General features: G+C 48.0%; 1 protein-coding gene across 1 annotated transcript in view; it reads right to left on the bottom strand.

Annotated features, from left to right (window-relative positions):
- Positions 1 to 17,269, bottom strand: part of LOC137365613 (G-protein coupled receptor 39-like) — a 32,723-nt gene extending 15,454 nt beyond the window's left edge. Inside the window, exons 1-6 of the mRNA XM_068027989.1 lie at positions 17,156 to 17,269; positions 7,613 to 7,708; positions 7,077 to 7,188; positions 4,913 to 4,994; positions 4,549 to 4,792; positions 3,311 to 3,554 (exon numbers count right to left, since the gene is read on the bottom strand). Of these exons, the coding sequence (XP_067884090.1) occupies positions 3,311 to 3,554; positions 4,549 to 4,792; positions 4,913 to 4,994; positions 7,077 to 7,188; positions 7,613 to 7,708; positions 17,156 to 17,269 (892 nt within the window). The remainder of the gene's footprint in view (positions 1 to 3,310; positions 3,555 to 4,548; positions 4,793 to 4,912; positions 4,995 to 7,076; positions 7,189 to 7,612; positions 7,709 to 17,155) is intronic.
- Positions 17,270 to 25,264: the final 7,995 nt, after the last annotated feature.

Raw genomic sequence — 25,264 nt, 5'->3', positions numbered from 1 at the left:
GAGTTGGGATCTGCACCTGGCGAGTCACAGTGACACAGGATTGTTGCAGAACAGAAGGCGCAGAAGGAAGTTATTCAGTTTGTTGTGTCCATGTTGAATCTCTGCAAAAGCAGTTCAGTTCTTGCTACTCCCCTGTCCATGCCCTGTCACCCTGTTACTTTTTTCTGTTCAGATAAGTATCCAATTCCCTTTCGAAAGCCACAATTGAATCTGACTCCACTGCACTCTCAGGCAGTGCATTTCAGATCCGAACCATTCACTGCATAAACAGGTTTTTCCTCATGTCGCCTTTGGTTCTTTTGTCAGTCACCTAAAATCTGCACCCTTTGGTTCTCGACCCTTCCGCCAATGGGAACAGTTTCTCCCTATCTCTCATTGTGAAGGAATCTGGCCATAATATGGGGGTTATAAGGTTAAAAAGTTATTTTCCTATGCATTAGGAACTAAAAATTAAAAGCAGATTTCATCTTCCTTAAAGGTTAAAAGAATTTCATCGACATGCCTCGACCCTATGGTGAAGGACTTGCCTCGAGGCAGCTTCTGATAAGAAGGATTCACTCCTAAAAAGTCACAAACCTCATCGCACTGTAAAATATTGATAACACATTTTGCAACCGATCACATGAGCTACCACAGTGTAATAATTGATAAGACGGTCTTATGTGGACAGCCCTAAGCCCCAGTTTGAAAGTTTGACAAATTGTGAGGAAGAACTTGTTTTTATGCAGTGAGTTGTCGTGACCTGGACCTCACTAACTACGAGGGTGGCGGAAGCAGAGATGATCAATGATGTTGAAAGGATTTTGGATGGATATTTGAGGGAAATAAACTTGCAGAGCTATGGGAACAGAGCGGCAGAATGAGACTGACTGGATTGCTCTACAGAGAGCTAGCATGAACTCGATGGGCCAAATGGTTTCCTTCTGTGCCATAATGGCTCTATGACTCTATGACAGGGGAATACTATTACAATTGATTTCATATACTGGGAAAGTTTATAATGGACTGCGCATTGAACCCCAATCGCAAAGTCATTTACATTTATCACAAAATGTAGGTCACAGCACTGAACCTTGGGGAACACCAGTGTCTACCATGACTTGCTGCTTTCTGACACTCCAGTTCCAGGAGCCTCATTTTTGTAAAATCATCAGCACATTGTTGACATCCTGTGTTCTTATGATGGCGATGATATGAAGGACTGAGCACGACCTTGGACTCCAGTGTGTCCTTCCGAGTGGTTCAGGCATCAGAAGCGTTGGTTCATCACGCCGATGATCTGCTCCACAATGTTCCTGGTGTCTCCATTGCTCACATTATGATGTGTTATTATTGCGTGGGTCAGTAGGTGGGGTTTATGAGCTGTGTATAGAGGGGGCATCCTTTGTCTCCAAGGTGCACATTCTGGTTCCCCTGCGAAGGCCCAAAAATGGTAGGAACAACTGATTGATTCAGAATGAAGGTAATGTGGCTTCTGCCAGGATGGTGGACATTCAGCACCGTGACATACGGTGCCTGGTCACACTCCAACTGCCTACAGTTCCTGTATCTCTCCTCGTAGATATGGAGGCACATACACCATCCGGAACCCCGGTATCCTGCCAAAGCCACGGGACATCTCAACCTGCTTCTCCCTTCTGTGGGAGAAAACAGTGTATTCACCTCACCTGGCTTCGACAGGCAGCTTTAGTGGGAGATGCGTTTCGAGCCTGGAAAGATCAGGATGCATTCAATGAAACTGTGACCTTAACGGCCACTGCTTAGCGCCATTCGACACTTGGTGCAGAACCAGGTTGTGCTGCAGGAAGTGCAACAGCTCTTATTGAATCAGAGTCGCTTCGCACACTGCTCCTGGGTTAGGTGTAGGTGCTCTTGAAAAACACGGGCTGAGTAGAGCAAAGCCCCCTCCTCCTCCCTCTTTGCAGAGCTTCCCCTCTCTACAGCCTCTTCTCCATTTGCTACTCATATTGCCAACCTAGATGTACTGTGGCTATAGTCCCCATACCTTGTCCAGTGTTGGGTCACCAAATCCTCTGGTCTTCCTAATGTCTACAGCAGTTCTCAACGCAACCTCGAGAAAGCCATCCACAGCACCTCTACTAACTTTGCATTGGAAAAGTAAGTCAACAGCCCCTCACCTGCAAGTTGGATGCCTGGTCCTTTTAAATAGCTCGACAGGGGACTCCTTGTGCTGCTGAACACATGTTCAACTGACAGTGACTAACACAGATGTTCAGTGGACATGCACAGACCAAGTTTCAAAGTTGTGCATCAAAGCTCATAAACAGATGCTTGATGTCACTTTTTGACAACTTCTCATGCTACCAGAATACACAATGTTCACCCAGGCTAGAGCCCTGCCCAGCATGGGGCACTGTGCAGCACACGCCAGAAGTGGCCAGCCACTCGGCTTGCACCATGTTATGGATGCAGGTTCCCGCAGTGTCGACACCAGTGGTGCTCTAGAGCTGAAAATCCCGGCCAGGGAGAGATACTGAGGAAAGGCAATTCACCTTAAAAGGGGACTTGGAAAAAGACTTGAAGGCAAAAGTTCTGCAATTATATGGGAAATGACCAGGGAATTGGAATGAGTCAAACACAACAATGAGAATATTAAAATTTAGGTGTTGTCAGATCAGACCCCAATATAGGTCAGTTAGCATAGAGTGTTAAGTGAACCAGGTATGGTGTGAGTTAGGATACAGGCTTGAGTTTTGAATGGACTGTGGTTTATGGAGGCTTGGAACTGGGAGGGTGGCCAGGATAGAATTGGAATAGTCAAGAGTGAATTTAACAAAGGTACAGATAAGGGTTTGTGCAGCAGATAGACAGGCAGAAGTGGAGGCAGGCAATATTACAGAGGTGGTAGTCGGCAGGGTTGCCCATGGAGGGAATATAAACTCAGGTTAAAATAGAATTCAGAGGTTGTAAACAATCTGTTTCAGCCTCAGACATTGGCCAGGGAGGGGTGTGTAGTTCATGGATAGGGGGCAGATTTTGTGATGGAGATTGATGACTCTGGCTTCAATCTTCCCAAAGTTTTAAAAGACAAGAATAGTATTTCAGTGGAACAGGGTTTACAGATCTAATAGCGGGAAATACAGACTTACCAGGGGCAGCAACAGCAGCAAAGATGAGGGAGAAAATTACAAGAATGCTATTCTAGTTAACAATGGTTTATAGAGCTAATAGCTGGAGAAAGAGATTTACCAGGAATAACAAAAGCAGCAAGGTGGGCAGAGTAAATGATAATAACAGTACTGCAGTTAAACATGGTTTATAGAATCAATATCAGGATAGAGAGACTTACCAGGGACACCAACAATAGCGAGGATTGGATAGTAAATGTATTGCATAATCATAAGTGCGTAATGGATCCGAGATTGTAATGATAGCGAATCATAATCTGTAGAAAGAATGTGAAGATCCCAGGAGAAACTCCTGCCCATTGTTGTAATATTCCAATCTATTCTTCTCAGATTCTGACTCATTCTTGTGACATTCCAGTCTATTGTTCTCAGATTCCAACTATCCTCTCCCACTCTCTGGGACCACTATTCCTTTTTAGTGCCAGATGTTATACGCCCTTTGACACTATGGAATAACACACTGAAAAGTGCCCCTTATTAATAGAAGAGGGAAAGCCTCCAGTGACACAATTAGAGCCCATGAAGACTGACATTAATTACAGTCACTGAACAATCAGATTAAGTTAGCCCTTATCACTCCAACACTCTTTGCACAACAATAAAGTTGAACATTTGCCTGGTCTGAATGCGATATATGAGAGTTGCTGAGAGAAGGAGTTTTGGAAATCGTGGAGGCCCTGACAAGAATTTTTCAATCCTCCTTGGATATGGGAGTGGTGACAGAGGGCTGGAAGGTTACAAATGTTACACCCTGTTTAAAAAAGGAGAGATGGAGTAAACAGTCTAATGTTGCTGCTGAGGAAATGTCTAGAGGTCAAAATCCAGGACTAAAGTATTCATTCCTGAAAAAACATGGTATAACAACTGGCAAGCAGCATGGATATCCAAATGGAAAATCATGTCTGGCAAACTTCAACAAAGCAAATTATATTTATATAGCACCTTTAATGTAATAAAACATTCCAAGGCATTATAAAACAAAGTATGACACCAAGTCACAATAGAAGCTATAAGGTCAGATGAACAAAAGTTTAGTCAAACAGGTAGGTTTTAAGGAGTGTCTTGAAGGAAGAAAGCGAGGTGGAGAAGTGAAGAGGTGGAGAGGTGTAGGGAGGGTATTTCAAAGCTTGGGGCCTAGGCAATTTAAGGTGTGGTCACCAGTAGCAGACAAATTTATATCAACATGAACAAGAGGCCAGATATCTTGGGGGTTGGAGGGGCTGGAGGAGATTACAGAGGTAGGGAGAGGTGAGGCAATGGAGGGATTTGGAAACAAGGTTGAGTATTTTAAACTCAAGCCATTGCTTGAGTGAGACCCAGTGTAGGTCAGTGAGCACGTGATGACACGTGAACGGGACTTGGTTAAAGTTAAGAGACGGGCAGCAGAGTTTTGGATGACCTCAAGTTTGCAGAAACTAGAATGTGGGAGACCAGCCAGGAGTGCATTGGAATAGTCCAGTCTAGAGGTAATGGAGGCATGAATGAGAGCTTCAGCAGCAGATGAGCTGAGACAGGAACGAAGTTGAGCAATGTTACTGAGGTGGAAATAGGAGGTCATAGCGATGACATGAATATGAGATTGGAAACTCATTTCATGCTCAAATGTGGCACCAAGCTTCTGAAAAGACTGGCTTAATCTCAGACTGTGAGGAGGAAGAGAGAAGGAATCAGTAACAAAAGAATGGAGTTTGGAGTGGGGAGCGGAAAAATTGGCTTCAATCTTCCCAATATTTAAGTGGAGTAAAGTTCTGCTTGTCCAGTACTGGATGTCAGATAACCAGTCTGATAATTTAGCAACAGTGGAGGAGTCGAGAAAGATGACGATGAGGTAGATTTGATGCAGTTCTTTGATAAAGCAATGAACATAGAACATAGAACATAGAACATACAGCACAGAACAGGCCCTTCGGCCCACAATGTTGTGCCGATCCTTTGTCCTCTGTCAAGGACAATTTAATCTATACCCCATCATTCTCCTTTATCCATATACCTATCCAAAAGCCTTTTGAAAGTCCCTAAAGTTTCTGACTCAACAACTTCCCCGGGCAAGGCATTCCATGCCTCGACCACTCTCTGGGTAAAGAACCTTCCCCTGACATCCCCCTTATATCTCCCACCCTTCACCTTAAATTTATGACCCCTTGTAACGCTTTGCTCCACCCGGGGAAAAAGTTTCTGACTGTCTACCCTATCTATTCCCCTGATCATCTTATAAACCTCTATCATGTCACCCCTCATCCTTCTCCTTTCTAATGAGAAGAGGCCTAGAATGTTCAGCCTTTCCTCGTAAGACTTATTCTCCATTCCAGGCAACATCCTGGTAAATCTCCTCTGCACCCTCTCCAAGGCTTCCACATCCTTCCTAAAATGAGGCGACCAGAACTGCACACAGTACTCCAAATGAGGCCTTACCAAGGTCCTGTACAGCTGCATCATCACCTCACGGCTCTTAAATTCAATCCCTCTGCTAATGAACGCTAACACCCCATATGCCTTCTTCACAGCCCTATCCACTTGAGTTGCAACTTTCAATGATCTATGCACATAGACCCCAAGGTCTCTCTGCTCCTCCACATGCCCAAGAACCCTACCGTTAACCCAGTATTTTGCATTCATGTTTGTCCTTCCAAAATGGACGACCTCACACTTTTCAGGGTTAAACTCCATCTGCCACTTTTCAGCCCAGCACTGCAACCTATCCAAGTCCCTTTGCAGACGACAATAGCCCTCCTCGGTATCCACAACTCCACCAACCTTTGTATCATCTGCAAATTTACTGACCCACCCTTCGACTTCCTCATCCAAGTCGTTAATAAAAATCACAAACAGGAGAGGACCCAGAACTGATCCCTGCGGCACGCCACTGGTAACTGGGCTCCAGGCTGAGTATTTACCATCTAAGACCACTCTCTGCCTTCTATCAGTTAGCCAATTCTTAATCCAACTGGCCACATTCCCCACTATCCCATGCCTCCTGACTTTCTCCATAAGTCTACCATGGGGGACCTTATCAAATGCCTTACTAAAATCCATGTACACCACATCCACTGGTTTACCCTCATCCACTTGCTTGGTCACCTGCTCAAAGAATTCAATCAGGCTTGTGAGGCAAGACCTACCCCTCACAAAACCGTGCTGACTGTCCCGAATCAAGCAGTGTCTTTCCAGATGCTCAGAAATCCTATCCCTCAGCACCTTTTCCATCAACTTGCCTACCACCGAAGTAAGACTAACTGGCCTGTAATTCCCAGGGTTGTTCCTATTCCCTTTCTTGAACAGGGGCACAACATTTGCCACCCTCCAATCACCTGGTACCACCCCCGTCAGCAGAGAAGATGAAAAGATCATTGCCAGCGGCTCTGCAATTTCATCCCTTGCTTCCCATAACATCCTTGGATATACCCCGTCAGGCCCGGGAGACTTGTCTATCTTCAAGTTATTCAAAAACCCCAACACATCTTCCCTCCTAACGAGCACTTCCTCGAGCTTACCAGTCTGCTTCCCACCGTCCTCTTCAGTAATACACCCCTTCTCATTCGTAAATACCGAAGAGAAGTACTCATTCAAAACCTCACTTATCTCTTCCGGCTCAACACACAGTCTCCCGCTATTGTCCTTGACCGGACCTATGGTCCCCCTAGTCATCCTCATATTTCTGACATACGCGTAAAAGGCCTTGGGGTTTTCTTTTATCCTACCCGCCAAGCATTTTTCATGCCCTCTCTTAGCTCTCCTAATCCCTTTCTTCAGATCCTTCCTGGCCATCTTGTATCCCTCCAGAGCTATGCCTGTGCCCTTTTTCCTCAACTTTATATACGCATCCTTCTTCTTCCTAACAAGACTCTCAACCTCTCTTGTCAACCACGGTTCCCTCACATGACCATCCCTTCCCTGTCTGACAGGGACATGCTTATCAATGGCCCCTACTATCTGCTCCTTGAAAAAGTTCCACATTTCGACCGTGCCCTACATGAAGAATGTTAATGAGGGTTGTGTAATTGAAGTTATGTGTAGGGACTTTCAAAAGGTATTTGATCAACTGTGATTCAATGGACAGGTTTGCAAAATTGAACCCTATGGGTTAAAGGGGCAGTGACAGCATGGATAGAAACAGTGACCATGGAACAGAAACCAGAACAAAGTGGTGGAAGGTATACAGTGGTGTTCCTCAGGGGTCGGGATTAGGACCACTGCTCTTTTGGTTCTTGGAAAACCGAGGGTGGGAAGGGCAGAGCCCTCTCCTCCTCCCACTTTGCAGAGCTTCCCCTCTCTGCAGCCTCTACTCCCTGTGTTGGCCATGTTACGAACATTAGTAGGAGCAGGAGTAGGCCACTCAGCCCCTCGAACCTGCTCTGACATTCAATAAGTTCATGGCAGAACTGATTTCTCCACATTACCACCGACCCACGATAACCTTTCACCCCCTTGTGGACAGAGAAGCACTGTAACTACACTTCCGTTACCTCGGCCAGAGCTGGGTCACCAGATCCACTGGCCTCCCTGAATGCATGCTGCAGCTCACAACGCAGCCTCCAGAAAACCATCCACACCTCCACTGCCTTTGCAATAGAAGAAGTTAATCAAAAGCCCCTGACGTGTAATTTGGATACCTGGTCCTTTTCAATAATGCTAGACGGATGTTCCGTGTGCTGCTGAACGCACATTCATCTGAGAGGTGTTCAGTGGATATGTACAGATCAAGTTTCAAAAACCTTTGTCCAAGCTGCTGGATTGGCTGATTGACCCCATATTAAGACGGCTCCTCATGTTACAGGCACATTCACGTTACGCCCACCCTAAAGCCTCAACCAGAATGGGTATCCTGCAAGACACACTGGAAGTAGCTGGCAGTGCAGCTTGCCCCGTTTTATGACTCTAGACTTCCACAGCACAAGTGGAGATGGGGATAATCAGAGGGGCGAGGCCACGAGGGGATTGGATTACATGAATAAGAATATTAAAATTGAGGTGTTGCTGGGCCAAGAGACAATGTAGGTCAGTGAGCATAGGGATGTTGCGCGAACAGAATTTGGTGAAAGTTAGAATAGGGCAGCAGAATTTAGGGTGACCACAAAGTTACAGAGAGTAGAATGTGGGAGGCCAGCCAGGAGTGCGTTGGAATTATCATGTCCCGAGGGAACAAAGGCATGGATGAGGGTTTCAGCAGCAGATGAGCTAAGCTGTCCCTGTCCCTCTATCTCTCTGCTTCTTTCTCTGTCTCCCTCATTATCTATATCCCACTAAGTACTTCTCTTTTTTTCATCCCTCTCTCTCTTGCTCTGCCTATTGCTCTCACACTGTCCACATCCCTAATTCTCTCTCCCTTTCCCTCTCTCCCCTTTTTCCTTGCTCTCTCCATTCTCAGTATACCTCTCTTTCCCATCTCTCTATTTTTCTCTCACCCTCTCACTTTCTCTGACTATCTCACTCACTGCCTCCCTCTTTCACACCCTCACCCACTCTGACTCTCTAACTCCACACTTTCTTCCTCTATGTCTATTTCTACTTCTCTATCTGTCTCTTTTTCTATATCCGTCTCTGAATATCTCTCGAACTGATCCGTTCTTTACCTTACACTGTCTACCTGTCTCTCATCCTGTCACGCTCTTTGTTCCTCTCTCTGTGTCTCTGCCCCTTCCTTCCTCTGCCCCAGTCACTCCATCTCTGTATCTCTCTACCTCTCACTCTCTCTGCCTATCTCATTGTATCTGCCACCCCTCCTCCCACTCTCTGCCTTCCTCTACTGACACTTCTCTGTCCCTCTCCCCATTCTCACTATCTCTCTTCCTCTCAATATCTTTTCCTCATCTCTCACTCTGTAACTTCCTCTCTGTCTCTATCTGTCCTTCTCCGTCTCTTCATCTTCCTGCCTCTCTGCAGGCTTGTCTCTCTCTGCATCTTTGTGTCTCTTTCTTCCTTTTTCTCTGGGCCTGAATTTTACCTTAGGCAGACGGGAATTCACCACCGATGTGAAAGTCGATGGCAAACCCGCTTCCGCCTAGCCTGGGGATCCGTCCTGCATTTTATGGGTTCCCGGGCTTTAATTGTCCCAAGGCGGAACTTCCGCCCACTTGAGGGAGGAGGTCCCGCCTCAGTGAGCTGCCGGCCAATCAGTGGGCCGGTAGCTCTTATTCCCAGCAGAGCCACCAGGAGTAGTGGCCACTGTTGGGACTGCAGCCCAGCTGATGTCATAGATCCAGGAGGGATGGTAAGTAGGTGTTGCCTCACCAGGGGGAGCGGTCCTTCCTTGGTGAGGCTGGAGTAGTTGTTTGAGGAGAGGCGGCGTCTTGGGTCCCGGGGGTGTTTTGGGAGGGGAGGCGGCCCTCAATCGGCCAACCTGTGCCTGATTACCATGCCCCCCCTTCACGTTCCCAGCATGCCCGCTTTCCACAGGTAAAAGACCCGTGGAGCAGGCGAGGGCCTTAAGTGGCCATTAAGTGGCTACTTAAGGGCTTTCATTGGCCTCGGACGGGCGGGCGGTTTCCCACCGACCACCCGAATCCGTAAACTTGGCTGGAGGCAGAGGTGGACCAGGGAGGCTTCCCGGAGCCTCCCGCTCAATTTTACGCCACACCCACGCCACCATCCGACCCGCTGGGGTGGCATAAAATTCAGACCTCTGTCTCTCCTGGTCTCTCTCTCTCTTCTCATTCTCTCAGTCTCTCTGCTACACACCTTCGCTCTCTCTCTCTGTCTCTCTCTCTTTCTGTCATCTCTTTCTCTTTCCCCTTCTCTAAGAACATAAAAAGATAAGAAATAGGAGCCAGACGAAGCCATTCAGCCCTTCACGCCTGCTCTGCCATTCAATAAATTCATGGCTGGTCCACATGCCCCAACTGCACCTTTCCACACTATCCCATATTCCCTAATTTCTTTAGTACGCCAAAACCTTGAATATATTCAACAAATTTAGAATTTAGAATAGTGGGAATGGAGGTTAAGGCAGTTGAATGTTCCTCCTGCAGAATGTGGGAGGTAAGGGTCGCCAAGAGTGTCCCTGCTGACTGCATCTGCGGGAAGTGCACCCAACTCCAGCTCCTCGAGAACCGCGTTAGGGAACTGGAGCTGGAGCTGGATGAACTTCGGATCATTCGGGAGGCGGAGGAGGTTATTGATAGGAGTTATGGGGAGGTAGTCACACCTCAGGTAAAAGAAGTAGGTAGATGGGTTACCGTCAGGGGAAGGAGAGGGAACCAGCAGGCAGTGCAGGGGTCCCCTGTGGCCGTTTCCCTCAACAACAGGTATACCGTTTTGGATATTGTTGCGGGGGACGACTTACCAGGGGTAAGCAATGGGGTTCAGATATCTGGCACAGAGTCTGTCCCTGTTTTTCAGAAGGGAAGGGGGAAGAGGAGCAGAGCATTAGTCATTGGGGACTCCATAGTTAGGGGAACAGATAGGAGGTTCTGTGGGAACGAGAGGGACTCACGGTTGGTGTGTTGCCTCCCAGGTGCTAGGGTTCATGATGTCTCGGATCGTGTTTTTGGGATCCTTAAGGGGGAGGGGGAGCAGCCCCAAGTCGTGGTCCACATAGGCACCAACGATATAGGTAGGAAGAGAGATGGGGATTTAAGGCAGAAATTCAGGGAGCTAGGGTGGAAGCTTAAGCGAGAACAAACAGAGTTGTTATCTCTGGGTTGTTGCCCGTGCCACGTGATAGCGAAGCGAGGAATAGGGAGAGAGAGGAGTTGAACACGTGGCTGCAGGGATGGTGTAGGAGGGAGGGTTTTGGTTTCCTGGATAATTGGGGCTCTTTCTGGGGTAGGTGGGACCTCTACAAACAGGATGGTCTTCACCTGAACCAGAGGGGTACCAATATCCTGGGGAGGATATTTGCTAGTGCTCTTCGGGGGGGTTTAAACTAATTTAGCAGGGGAATGGGAACCTAAATTGTAGTTCCAGTGTACAGGATGTTGAGAGTAGTGAGGTCAGGGATAAGGTTACAAGGACGCAAGAGGGCACTGGCAAGCAAGAACTTGGTTTAAAGTGTGTCTACTTCAATGCCAGGAGCATTCGGAATAAGGTGGGTGAGCTTGCAGCATGGGTTGGTACCTGGGATCTCGATGTAGTGGCCTGTTCGGAGACATGGGTAGAGCAGGGACAGGAATGGATGTTGCAGGTTCCGGGATTTAGATGTTTCAGAAAGAACAGAGAAGATGGTAGAAGAGGGGTGGGTGTGGCATTGTTAATCAAGGAGAGTATTACAGTGGAAGAAAGGACGTTTGAGGACTCGTCTACTGAGGTAGTATGGGCTGAGGTAGAAACAGGAGATGGGAGGTCACCCTGTTGGGAGTCTTCTATAGACCTCCGAATAGTTCCAGAGATGTAGAGGAAAGGATAGCGAAGATGATTCTCGACAGGGGCGGGAGTAACAGAGTAGTTGTTAGGGGGACTTTAACTTTCCAAATATTGACTGGAAATACTATAGTTCGAGTACTTTAGATGGGTCAGTTTTTGTCCAGTGTGTGCAGGAGGGTTTTCTGACACAGTATGTAGACAGGCCAACCAGGGGCGATGCCACATTGGATTTGGTACTGGGTAATGAACCCGGCCAGGTGTTAGATTTAGATGTAGGTGAGCACTTTGGTGATAGTGATCACAATTCGGTTAGGTTTACCTTAGCGATGGGCAGGGACAGGTATATACCGCAGGGCAAGAATTATAGCTGGGAGAAAGGAAATTATGATGCAATTAGGCAAGATTTAGGATGTGTAGGATGGGGAAGGAAACTGCAGGGGATGGGCACAATAGAAATGTGGAGCTTATTCAAGGAGCAGCTACTGCGTGTCCTTGATAAGTATGTACCTGTCAAGCAGGGAGGAAGTTGTCGAGCGAGGGAGCGGTGGTTTACTAAAGAAGTTGAAGCGTTTGTCAAGAGGAAGAAGAAGGCTTATGTTAGGATGAGACGTGAAGGCTCAGTTAGGGCGCTTGAGAGTTACAAGCTAGCCAGGAAGGATCTAAAGGGAGAGCTAAGAAGAGCAAGGAGAGGACATGAGAAGTCATTGGCGGATAGGATCAGGGAAAACCCTAAGGCTTTCTATAGGTATATCAGGAATAAAAGAATGACTAGAGTTAGATTAGGGCCAATCAAGGATAGTAGTGGGAAGTTGTGTGTGGAATCAGAGGAGATAGGGGAAGCGTTAAATGAATATTTTTCGTCAGTATTTACAGTAGAGAAAGAAAATGTTGTCGAGGAGAATACTGAGATTCAGACTACTAGGCTAGATGGGATTGAGGTTCACAAGGAGGAGGTGTTAGCAATTTTGGAAAGTGTGAAAATAGATAAGTCCCCTGGGCCAAATGGGATTTATCCTAGGATTCTCTGGGAAGCCAGGGAGGAAATTGCAGAGCCTTTGTCCTTGATCTTTATGTCATCATTGTCGACAGGAATAGTGCTGGAAGACTGGAGGATAGCAAACGTTGTCCCCTTGTTCAAGAAGGGGAGTAGAGACAGCCCTGGTAATTATAGACCTGTGAGCCTTACTTCGGTTGTGGGTAAAATGTTGGAAAAGGTTATAAGAGACAGGATTTATAATCATCTTGAAAAGAATAAGTTCATTAGCGATAGTCAGCATGGTTTTGTGAAGGGTAGGTCGTGCCTCACAAACCTCATTGAGTTTTTCGAGAAGGTGACCAAACAGGTGGATGAGGGTAAAGCAGTGGATGTGGTGTATATGGATTTCAGTAAGGCGTTTGATAAGGTTCCCCACGGTAGGCTATTGCAGAAAATACTGAAGTATGGGGTTGAAGGTGATTTGGAGCTTTGGATCAGAAATTGGCTAGCTGAAAGGTGGTGGTTGATGGCAAATGTTCATCCTGGAGTTTAGTTACTAGTGGTGTACCACAAGGTCCTGTTTTGGGGCCACTGCTGTTTGTCATTTTTATAAATGACCTGGAAGAGGGTGTAGAAGGGTGAGTTAGTAAATTTGCAGATGACATGAAGGTCGGTGGAGCTGTGGATAGTGCCGAAGGATGTTGTCGGGTACAGAGGGACATAGATAGGCTGCAGAGCTGGGCTGAGAGATGGCAAATGGAGTTTAATGCGGAAAAGTGTGAGGTGATTCACTTTGGAAGGAGTAACAGGGATGCAGAGTACTGGGCTAATGGAAAGATCCTTGGTAGTGTAGATGAACAGTGAGATCTTGGTGTCCAGGTGCATAAATCCCTGAAAGTTGCTACCCAGGTTAATAGGGCTGTTAAGAAGGCATATGGTGTGTTAGCTTTTATTAGTAGGGGGATCGAGTTTCGGAGCCATGAGGTCATGCTGCAGCTGTACAAAACTCTGGTGCGGCCGCACCTGGAGTATTGCGTGCAGTTCTGGTCACCGCATTATAGGAAGGATGTGGAAGCTTTGGAAAGGGTGCAGAGGAGATTTACTAGGATGTTGCCTGGTATGGAGGGAAGGTCTTACGAGGAAAGGCTGAGGGACTTGAGGTTATTTTCGTTAGAGAGAAGGAGGAGGAGAGGTGACTTAATAGAGACATATAAGATAATCAGAGGGTTAGATAGGGTGGATAGTGAGAGTCTTTTTCCTCGGATGGTGATGGCAAACACGAGGGGACATAGCTTTAAGTTGAGGGGTGATAGATATCGGACAGATGTTAGAGGTAGTTTCTTTACTCAGAGAGTAGTAGGGGCTTGGAACGCCCTGCCTGTGCAACAGTAGTAGACTCGCCAACTTTAAGGGCATTTAAGTGGTCATTGGATAGACATATGGATGAAAATGGAATAGTGTAGGTCAGATGGTTTCACAGGTCGGCGCAACATCGAGGGCCGAAGGGCCTGTACTGCGCTGTAATGTTCTAAAAATGAACATCCACAGCACTGGGATTGAGAATTCCAACGATTCACAACCCTCTGAGTGAAAAAAATTCTCTTCATCTCAGTCCTAAATGGTTTACCTAATTTTGAAATTGTGACCCCTGTTCTATACTCAATAGTCAAGGGATGGAATAGGTTCTACTTGCCTGGATGAGTGCAGTTCCAGAAACATTCTGGAAATTTGACACCATGCATTACGCTTGATGAGCACCCAATCCACTACCTTAAACAAGATGCACTGCTGCAACTCACCAAGGCACCTTCGACAGTATCTTCCAAACCCAAGACCTCTACCACCTAGAAGGGCAAGGGCAGGAGACGCATGGGAACACCACCACCTGCAAGTTCCCCTCCAAGTCACACACCATCCTGACTAAGAACCATAGAAAAGTTACGGCACAGAAGGAGGCCATTCAGCCCATCATGTCTGCACCAGCTGAAAAACTAGCCGCCCAATCTAATCCCACCTTCCAGCACCTGGTCCATAGCCTTGCAGGTTGCAACACTTCAGGTGCAGGTCCAGGTACCTTTTAAATGAGATGAGAGTTTCTGCCTCCACCACCGTTCCTGGCAGTGAATTCCAGATACCCTCTGGGTGAAAAAGATTTTCTCATATACCCTCTAATCCTTCTACCTTAAATCCTTAAATCTGTGCCTCACGGTAATGGACCTCTCCACGAGGGGCAACAGGTCCATCCTGTCTACTCTATCTCGGCCCCTCATAATTTTATACACCTCTATTAAGTTACCCCTCAGCCTCCTCTGTTCTATGGAAAACAACTCTAGCCTATCCAATCTTTCCTCATAGCTGCAACTTTTGAGCCCTGGCAACATTCTTGTAAATCTCCTCTGTACTCTCTCCAGAGCAATTTTGTCCTTTCTGTCATGTGGTGACCAGAACTGTACACAATACTCCAGCTGTGGCCTGACCATGTTTTATACAGTTCCAGCATTACATCCCTGCTTTTGTATTCTATACCTCGGCCAGTAAAGGAAAGCACTCCATGTGCCTACTTTGCCACTTTACCTACCTGTCCTGCCACCTTCAGGGACCTATGGACATGCACTCCATGGTCTCTGACTTCCTCTACCCCACTCAATATCCTCCCGTTTATTGTGTATTCCCTCGCTTTATCTGCCCTCCCAAAATGCATTACCTCACACTTCTCCAGATTGAATTCCATTTGTCACTTTCCCACCCACTCAACCAAACTGTTGATATCATTCTGGAGCCTACAGCTATCCTCTTCAATATCAACCACACGGCAATTTTTGTATCATCAGCAAATTTCCCGATCATTCCTCCCACATTTCAGTCCAAATCATTAATATATACCACAAACAGCAAGGGTCCCAACACTGAGCCCTGTGAACGCCACTGGAAACAGCTTTCCATTTGCACAAAACATATGTTGACCATAACCCTTTGTTTCCTGTTACTGAGCCACTGACTTAAAATTATAGAATCATAGAAAGTTTAAGGCACAGAAAGAGGCCACTCGGCCCATCGTGTCTGTGCCAGCTGAAAAATTATCCATCTATTCTGATCCCACCTTCCAGAATTTAGGCTGTAGCCCTGCAGATGACAGCACTTGAGGTGTGTATCCAGACTCCTTTTGAATGAGTTGAGGGTTTCTGCCTCAACTACCCATTCAGGCAGTGAATTCCAGACCCCCACCACCCTCTGGGTGAAAAGGTTTTTCTTCATCTCCCCTCTATTTTTTTCTACACATCACTTTAAATGTATGCCCCTCATCATTGACCTCTCTGCTAAGAGACCCTTCACCTCCACTTTATCCAGGGTCCTCAAAAATTTTGAACATTTCAATCAGCTCTCTCCTCAGTCTTCTCTGTTCCAAGGAGAACAACCCCAGCCTATCCAAACTTTCCTGCATTTTTCCAGTCCTGGCAACATGCTCGTAAATTTCCTCTGTACCCTCTCGAGTGCAGTTACATCCTTTCTGTAATGAGGTGACCAGAACTGCACACAGTACTCAAGTTGTGGCCTAACCAATGAGTTACACAGTTCCAGCATAACCTCCCTGCTCTTATATACTATACCTCGGCTAATAAAGGAAAGGATTCCATATGCCTTCTTAACCACCTTATCGACCTGTCCTGCTACCTTCAGGGATCTGTGGACATTCACTCCAAGGTCCCTCACTTCCTCTACACTTCCCAGTATTTTCCCATTATTTGTGCATTCCTTTGTCTTGTTTGACCTCCCCAAATGCATGACCTCACACTTCTCCAAGTTGAATTCCATTTGCCACTTTTCTGCCCATCTGACTAAACCATCAATATCTTCCTGCAGCCTACAGCTATCCTCCTCGCTATCTACTCCACGGGCAATATTTGTGTCATCAGCAAACTTTGTAATCATGCCCCCTACATTTACATCCAAATCGTTAATATATACCAGAAAAAGCAGGGACCCAGTACCTGCGGAACGCCACTGGAAACAGCCCTCCAGTCGCAAAAACACCCATCAACAATTACCCTTTGTTTTCTGCCACTGAACCAATTTTGTATCCACCTTGCTGCATTACACTGGAGCCCATGGGATTTTATTTTTTTAATCAGTCTGCCATGTGGGACTATGTCAAAAGCCTTACTAAAAATCCATGTAGACCACATCAACTGTACTACCCTCATCTATCTTCCTTGTTACTTTGCCAAAAAAACTCGATCGAGTTGATCAAACAAGATCTTCCCTTAACAAATCCATACTGACTTTCCTTGATTAACCTGTGCCTTTCTCAGTGACAGTTTATCCTGTCTCTCAGAATAGAATCCAATAATTTTCCCACTACTGAGGTTAGACTGACAGGCCTGTAATTATTCAGCCTATCCTTCGCTCCCTTTTTAAACAGACGTCCCAATCCTCCAGCACCATACTTATACACAGTGAGGACTGGAAAATGATGGTCAGACCTTCTGTTATTTCCTCTCTTGCTTCATTTAACAGCCTAGAGTACATTTCATCCGGCCCTGGTGATTTATCAACTTTCAAGGATGCTAATCCCACTAATACTTCCTCTCTCCCGATGTTTATCACACTCTTCCTCCTTAACTACAATATCTGCATTGTCCCCCTCTTTTGTGAAGACAGATGCAAACTATTCTATAAGAACCATACCAACACCTTCCACCCCTACACATAGGTTACCTCTTTGGTCTTTTACCCTTTCCTTAGTTATTCTCTTCCTCTTATTATATTGATAAAACATCTTCAGGTTCACCTTGCTTTTGCTTGCTATTATTCTTTCATGCCCACTCTTTGCTTTCGTAATTTTCATTTTGATTTCACTTCACTTTTTATACTCCTCTAGGCTTTCTGTAGTACTGAGTTCTTGGTGTCGGACATAAGCTTTCCTTATCTGCTTTATCTTACCCTGCAGGTTCTTTGACATCCATGAGGCTCTAGATTTGACTGCCTCCTCCTTTTTCTTTGTGGGAGCATGTTTACCCTGAACCCCTTGAATCTCTTTGGCCAGCGGAGGTGGAGGGGGATCCTGAAGCATTGTCGCCTATTAGCTCCAGCTAAATAGATGAACCCAGAGATGACTCAGCCACCATCGATCCTGGGGGTGCATCGTGATGGAGGTGGGACCAGTTGGCACACCCGGGGCATCCACCCCACTGTGTGTGGTGGGTATGTCAGACACTAGCGATGACAACCCGGATGAGGATGGGGATTCGGTGTGGGGCATGGAGGATGACATTGAATCATCACCAGTGAGGCAGTGGACTCTTTCGTGCCTCCCACCGAGTCTCCTCTCATCCCCACCACGGAACTCTGAGGTGCCACAATAAAGTTCAGCTGGCCCTCGGCCAGTGGTCCAATTTGGTGCTGATCACCCAGTCTATCCCTGCCACCCTCAAGAAGGGAGGGAAGGGCACGAGCGTGAAACTGGTTAAGAGGTACCGGTTTATAGCATTCGTCAATGGGTTGCTGGGAGAGTGGAAGGTGAGGTGCACTTCTGCTCCCTGCTCACAGTGGTGTTGGGATCAAAGTACTTTCGACATGAACATAACCAGAGCCAACCTCAGCATTAACAGAAGCAGGTGGTTTCTCTGCAGATGTCACAATCTCTCAGTCCTCAGGGAAGGGAGGTATGCGGTGAGCATTCTGCAGGAAACCCACGCCGTTCCGGGAGACGAAGCCACCTGATACCTGGAGTAGCAGGGTGGGGTCTACATGAGTCACATCACCCCTATTTCTAGTGAGGTGTCTATCTTGTTGGCCCCAATATTTAAGCCAGAGATCTTGGGGGTCAAGGAGCATGTGCTGGGCCATTTGCTCCACCTCGTCGTTTGCCTGGGTAGCATGCCACTCCACATTGTGGACATGTACGTGCCCAGGCCTGGTATGTAGCAAGCGCACTTCTTTAACGAAATGTCCGCACTCTTGAGCTCCATTGATAACGGTGAGTGCATCATCTTCAGGAGGGGCTTTGAACTGTACCCTCAAGGTGAGGGATCACTCTGGTCCCCAGCGCAGCTAAACGTTGGTGGAGAAGTTGAGGGAACTGATCAGCTCCCTCAACTTGGTGGACATCTGGCAGAATCTCTGTCCCGAATCCAGCGCCTTCACATGGAGGTCTGGAGGAGGAGGGTCCCGAATCGACCACCTCTACATTTTGCAGGCGTACAGCTCCCACATCTCAGTGGCCTCCTTGTGGCTGGTGTCATCCTCGGACCATCGCCTGGTGTGGGCGGAGTTCACTCCGCTCCGCACACGGGTGGGGTCCGCAAACTGACACTTCAGCAACTGGCTGCTGGAGGACGAGTGATTCCGGGACTCGTTCCATCGATTCTAGGCTGACTGGAGAAGGAAGCAGGGGGGCTTCCCCTCTTTGAGGCTAGGGTGGGATGGTGGGATGGTGGGATGAGGGCAAGACTCACATCTGTGTCTTCTGTCAGGCGTATGCGAGGAGGTCAACCAAGAGGCGGGAAGCCGATATCGGATACCTAGAGAGGAAGATGCTTGACTTGGAGACCCATCTCGGTCATGCCATCATGGACTTGGCCCTGTGGCAGGCATACAAAGAAAACATGCTGAGGGACCTGCAGCTCTTAGTGTCCCGAGGTGGAAGTATTTGGACCGTGCCTCACCTTTTTTCTACGCGCTGGAAAAATGGTGGGAGATCCCTAAGCAGCTCTTTGAGCTGCTGGCTGACGACGGATCCTCTGTCACAGACCGGAGGGAATGGGCCATTTGGTCCATACCTACTTTGGCACATTGTTCTCTCCGGACCCGTCAGCGAGGATGCGTGCAGAGTTTTGGGGGGGGAGCATGCCGAAGGATTGACTGGAGGGCGGCGAAGGTTTGAAGGCTCCGCTCACGTTGGCAGGGCTGACCAGTGCCCACCACCAGCTGTCAAGGGGAAAATGCCCAGGTCTGGACGGGCTGACTGTGGAGTTCCTCAGGGTGTTCTGAGACGTCCGGGGGGGCGGGGCGGGCAATTACGTGCGGGTCCTGGGGGAAAGCCTGGCAACTGGGGAGATGCCCCTCTTGTGGGGCAGGCAGTCATGTCCTGTTGCCGAAGAAGGGTGATCTCCGCCTGCTTAAAAACTGGCGTCCGGTCTCCCTCCTCAGAATGGATTATAAGATCCTTGTCCGGGCTATGTCTACCCATCTGGGTTCCATGCTGGCCGACATGATCCACCCCAGCCAGTCCTACACAGTCCTGGGCAGGTCCATCCAGGACAACATCTACCTATTGCAGGAGCTGATCCATCTTTCCCAGAGGACTGGTCTGTCTGTCACCTTTCTCTCCCTCAATCAGGAGAAGACATTCGACAAGGTACAAAGAACAAAGAACAGTACAGCACAGGAACAGGCCATTCGGCCCTCCAAGCCTGTGCCGATCTTGATGCCTGTCTAAACTAAAACCTTCTGCACTGCCGGGGTCTGTATCCCTCTATTCCCATCCTATTCATGTATTTGTCAAGATGTCTCTTAAACGTCACTATCGGACCTGCTTCCATCACCTCCCCCAGCAGCAAGTTCCAGGCACTCACCACCCTCTGTGTAAAAAACTTGCCTCGAACATCCCCTCTAAACTTTGCCCCTCGCACCTTAAACCTATGTCCCCCAATAACTGACTCTTCCACCCTGGGAAAAAGCTTCTGACTATCCACTCTGTCCATGCCACTCATAACTTTGTAAACCTCTATCACGTCGCCCCTCCACCTCCGTCGTTCCAGTGAAAACAATCCGAGTTTATCCAGCCTCCCCTCATAGCTAATACCCTCCAGACCAGGCAACATCCTGGTAAACCTGTTCTGTACCCTCTCCAAAGCCTCCACATCCTTCTAGTAGTGTGGCGACCAGAATTGTACACAATATTCCAAGTGTGACTAACTAAGGTTCTGTAAAGCTGCAGCATGACTTGCCTATTTTTATACTCTATGCCCCGACTGATGAAGTCAAGCATGCCGTATGCCTTCTTGACTAGCTTATCCACATGCATAGCCACTTTCAGTGATCGGTGGACCTGTACGCCCAGATCTTTTTATATTTCATTTTTATAAATGACCTGGAAGAGGGTGTAGAAGGGTGGGTTAGTAAATTTGCGGATGACACGAAGGTCGGTGGAGTTGTGGATAGTGCCGAAGGATGTTGTAGGGTACAGAGGGACATAGATAGGCTGCAGAGCTGGGCTGAGAGATGGCAAATGGAGTTTAATGCGGAAAAGTGTGAGGTGATTCACTTTGGAAGGAGTAACAGGAATGCAGAGTACTGGGCTAATGGGAAGATTCTTGGTAGTGTAGATGAACAGAGAGATCTTGGTGTCCAACTACATAAATCCCTGAAAGTTGCTACCCAGGTTAATAGGGCTGTTAAGAAGGCATATGGTGTGTTAGCTTTTATTAGTAGGGGGATCGAGTTTCGGAGCCACGAGGTCATGCTGCAGCTGTACAAAACTCTGGTGCAGCCATACCTGGAGTATTGCGTGCAGTTCTGGTCACCGCATTATAGGAAGGATGTGGAAGCTTTGGAAAGGGTGCAGAGGAGATTTACTAGGATGTTGCCTGGTACGGAGGGAAGGTCTTACGAGGAAAGGCTGAGGGACTTGAGGTTGTTTTCGTTGGAGAGAAGGAGGAGAAGAGGTGACTTAATAGAGACATATAAGATAATCAGAGGGTTAGATAGGGTGGATAATGAGAGTCTTTTTCCTCGGATGGTGATGGCAAACACGAGGGGACATAGCTTTAAGTTGAGGGGTGATAGATATAGGACAGATGTTAGAGGTAGTTTCTTTACTCAGAGAGTAGTAGGGACGTGGAACGCCCTGCCTGCAACAGTAGTAGACTCGCCAACTTTAAGGGCATTTAAGTGGTCATTGGATAGACATATGGATGAAAATGGAATAGTGTAGGTCAGATGGTTTCACAGGTCGGCGCAACATCGAGGGCCGAAGGGCCTGTACTGCGCTGTAATGTTTAAAAAAAAATTCGACTTCTAATCTCTCTGCCTGTCAATACTCCCAAGGGTTCTGCCATTTACTGTATACCTCCTACCTGCATTAGACCTTCCAAAATGCATTACCTCACATTTGTCCAGATTAAACTCCATCTGCCATTTCTCCACCCAAGTCTCCAACCGATCTATATCCTGTTGTATCCTCTGACAATCCTCATCACTGTCCGCAACTCCACCAACTTTTGTGTCGTCCGCAAACTTACTAATCAGACCAGCTACATTTTCCACCAAATCATTTATATATAATACAAACAGCAAAGGTCCCAGCACTGATCCCTGCGGAACACCACTAGTTACAGCCCTCCATTCAGAAAAGAACCCTTCCACTGCTAACCTCTGTCTTCTATGACCGAGCCAGTTCTGTATCCATCTTGCCAGCTCACCCCTGATCCCGTGTGACTTCATCTTTTGTACCAGTCTGCCACGAGGGACCTTGTCAAAGGCTTTACTGAAGTCCATATAGACAACATCCACTGCCCTTCCTTCATCAATCATCTTTGTCACTTCCTCAAAAAACCCGATCAAGTTAGTGAGACATGACCTCCCCTTCACAAAACCATGCTGCCTCTCGCTAATAAGTCCATTTGTTTCCAAATGGGAGTAAATCCTGTCCCGAAGAATCCTCTCCAATAATATCCCTACCACTGACGTAAGGCTCACCGGCCTATAATTTCCTGGATTATCCTTGCTACCCTTCTTAAACAAAGGAACAACATTGGCTATTCTCCAGTGCTCTGGGACCTCACCTGTTGCCAATGAGATAGGTAGATCATGCATATCTTTTCAGGACTCTGCGCACATTCAGACTCGGACCGCATTTTGTGCTTGGGTCCAAATTTTGTACTCTGCCACAAAGTATCCAGTTAAAGTTAACTGGTCCTTGACAGAAAGAATAAAAAAGAAGCATATTATCTCAATGGTGAGAGATTGCAGAGCTCTGAGATGCAGAGGGATCTTGGTGTCCTAGTGCATGAATTGCAAAAGGTTAGTATGCAGGTACAGCATGTAACTAGGAAAGCTAATAGAATGTTAAGTTTATTGCGAGGAGAATTGAATACAAAAGTAGGGAGGTTGTGACTATACAGGGGATTGGTGCAGTCCCATCTGGAGTACTGTGTACAGTACTGGTCTCCTTATTTAAGGAAGGATGTAAATGCATTGCAGGCAGTACAGAGAAGGTTTACTAGACTAATACCTGGAATGGGGCTGTCTTATGAGGAAAGATTGGACAGACTCGGCTTGTATCCGCTGGAATTTAGAAGAGTAAGAGGCGACTTGATTGAAACATAAAAAATCCTGAGGGGTCTTGACAGGGTGGTTGTGGAAAGGATGTTTTCCCTTGTGGGAGAATCTAGAACTAGGGGTCATTGTTTCAACATAAGGGGTCACCCATTTGAGACAAAAATGAGGAGAATTTTTTTCTCTCAGAGGGTCGTGAGTCTTTGGAACTCTCTTCCTCAAAAGGTGGTGGAAGCAGAGTCTTTGAATATTTTTAAGGCAGAGGCAGATAGATTCTTGATAAGCAAGGGGGCTGAAAGGTTATGGGGGTAGGTGGAAATGTGGAGTAATCAGTTCAGCCATGAACTTATTGAATGGCGGAGCAGGCTCAAAGGGCCGAGTGGCCTACTTCTGCTCCTAATTCATATGTTCATATGTTGACGGCGCCCCTTCGCTTTGGGGGAGGAGTATATCAGGGATGTCCTCTGTCTAGCCAATTATAAACCATCTGCATGGAGCAATTCCTGTTCCTGCTTCGCAGGAGGTTGACGGCTTTGTCTCTTTGTGGGGTGAGCATGCGGGTCATCCTCTTGGCTTGCACCGATGATGTGCTCCTCACGGTCACAGATCCCGTTGACTTGCGGAGGATGCGCGAGTGCCAGCAGACCTTTTCAGCCACGTCCTCCACAAGGATTAATTGGGAGAAATGTTCCACTCTCCTGATGGGTCAGTGGCGGGTGGACTCCCTGCCGGAGGAGTTTCATGGAGCACCACGCACCTCCTTTATCTGGCAATAGACCTCAGCCCTGCTCCGGAAGCTTTGCCGGCAAACTGGCAGGAGTTGGAGGTGAAAGTCACCACTCGGCTGGGGCGTTGGACAGGACTGTTCTGAGTGCTTTCCGACAGGGGCTGAGCGCTGGTCATAAACCAACTGGTGGCCTTGATGCTGTGGTACCGGTTGATCACTTTGGCCCCGCCCCCTGCATTTGCCACCAAGATCCAGAAGAAGCTTGTCAATTTTTTCTGGGGCAAGTGGAAACACTGGGTCTCTGTCACGGTCCTGAGTCTCCTGATTGAGGTGGGTGGCCAGTCGCTGGAGGACTGGACTTTGTGCCAGTTCCAGTAAGGTGCTTCAACCGTCTATTCAGGAGGAACATCCTTGCAGCCTTTCCCCCTGGAGACGGAAAAAAGTCCTGAGCCTGTGCTCAGCCATACAGCTGATCCAGGGGAACCCACCTGCCCAGTGGCTGAGCTCTGGCCCACAAAATCTGGGCAGGAGAGCATGGAAGGAGAAGTAGAGGCTTCTACTGAGATGGAAGTCTGTGAGCTTTCACACCCCTCCCAGAATGACAGGAGAAGGCACCCTTCCTCTGAAGAGGGTCAGGAGTTGAAGGGTCCATCTCCCAGTGCGGGTCCGTGGGCTCCGCCCACCACCAGCACTATCAGGGCTTCGAGCCCTGGACAGGAACCCTCTACCCCTCGGAATGGAGGGGGGTGGCGGGAGAGATGTCCCTGTAAATGTGGAAACTCTGAATGAGGAGGGGCGGCCTGCCCATGGTGGGGGAGCCTGTGGACCCCGCGGGAGAAATCATTCCTTTGGCCAATGAGTCAGGGGTCCTGGATGGGGATGAGACATGTGAGGGTCAGCCCTCCCAGCAGCCTGATGCTGCCGCCCAGGATTTACCCAACCCAGAGGCCAATTTGCAGAGTTCCCCATCTGCTGGGCCTGTGGGGCTGGCGAGACAGGTGATAGCCTCCTCTCTCCGCCTCGGCTCCACCTGGATTTCCGGAGTCGGGAACTACCATCTCCTTTGGACCACTCACTGGCCCAAGGATGGAGATGGAAGTGGGGTCCTGAACTGTTGGCACCCAAAGGCTCCAGTTTCACAGAAGAACCTAACGAGGTCTCCTCCACCATCGAACCTGGGGGTGGGATCGTGACGGAGGTGGGACCAGCTGATGCGGCCGGGACATCGACTCCACAGTGTGTCAGCCGCTGGTGATGACAAGCCAGAAGAGGATGGGTTCTCGATGTGGGGCACGAAGGATGGTCTTGAATCTCTGCAGATTATCTCGTGCCTCCTACCAAGTCTTCTTTAATACCCACCACGGAACTCCAGGCCTTCCTTGCGGCCTGCATGGGTTGCCACAATAAAGTTCAGCTGACCCTTGGCCGGTGGTCGAATCTGGCACTGTTCATCCGGTCCATCCGTGCCACCCTCAAGAAGTGGGGGGAAGGTGTGGGCATGAAACTGGTTCAGAGGCGCCAGTTTAAAGCGTTGCTCAATGGGTTTCTGGGGTGTGGAAGGCGAGGTGCACTTCCGCTCCTTCCTCACAGTGAGGTGTTGCTGACGGGTTTTAAGTACCTTTGACATGAAGATAACCATAGCCAGCCTCAACATCAACAGCAGCAGGGGGTCTCTCCGCAGATTTCACAATCTCTCAGTCCTCAGGGAAGGGAGATACACGGTGAGTATTGTGCAGGAAACCCACACCGTTCCGGGAGACAAAGCCTCATGGCTCCTGGTGTGGCAGGGTGGGGTCTACATGAGTCACCTCACCCCTTTATCTAATGAGGTGTCTA

This window comes from Heterodontus francisci, unplaced genomic scaffold, assembly GCF_036365525.1.
Source record: "Heterodontus francisci isolate sHetFra1 unplaced genomic scaffold, sHetFra1.hap1 HAP1_SCAFFOLD_96_1, whole genome shotgun sequence".
NCBI classification, from domain to species: Eukaryota; Metazoa; Chordata; class Chondrichthyes; order Heterodontiformes; family Heterodontidae; genus Heterodontus; species Heterodontus francisci.
Note: the sequence above shows the minus strand (reverse complement) of the source record. Positions and strands in the feature narration are given on the sequence as shown.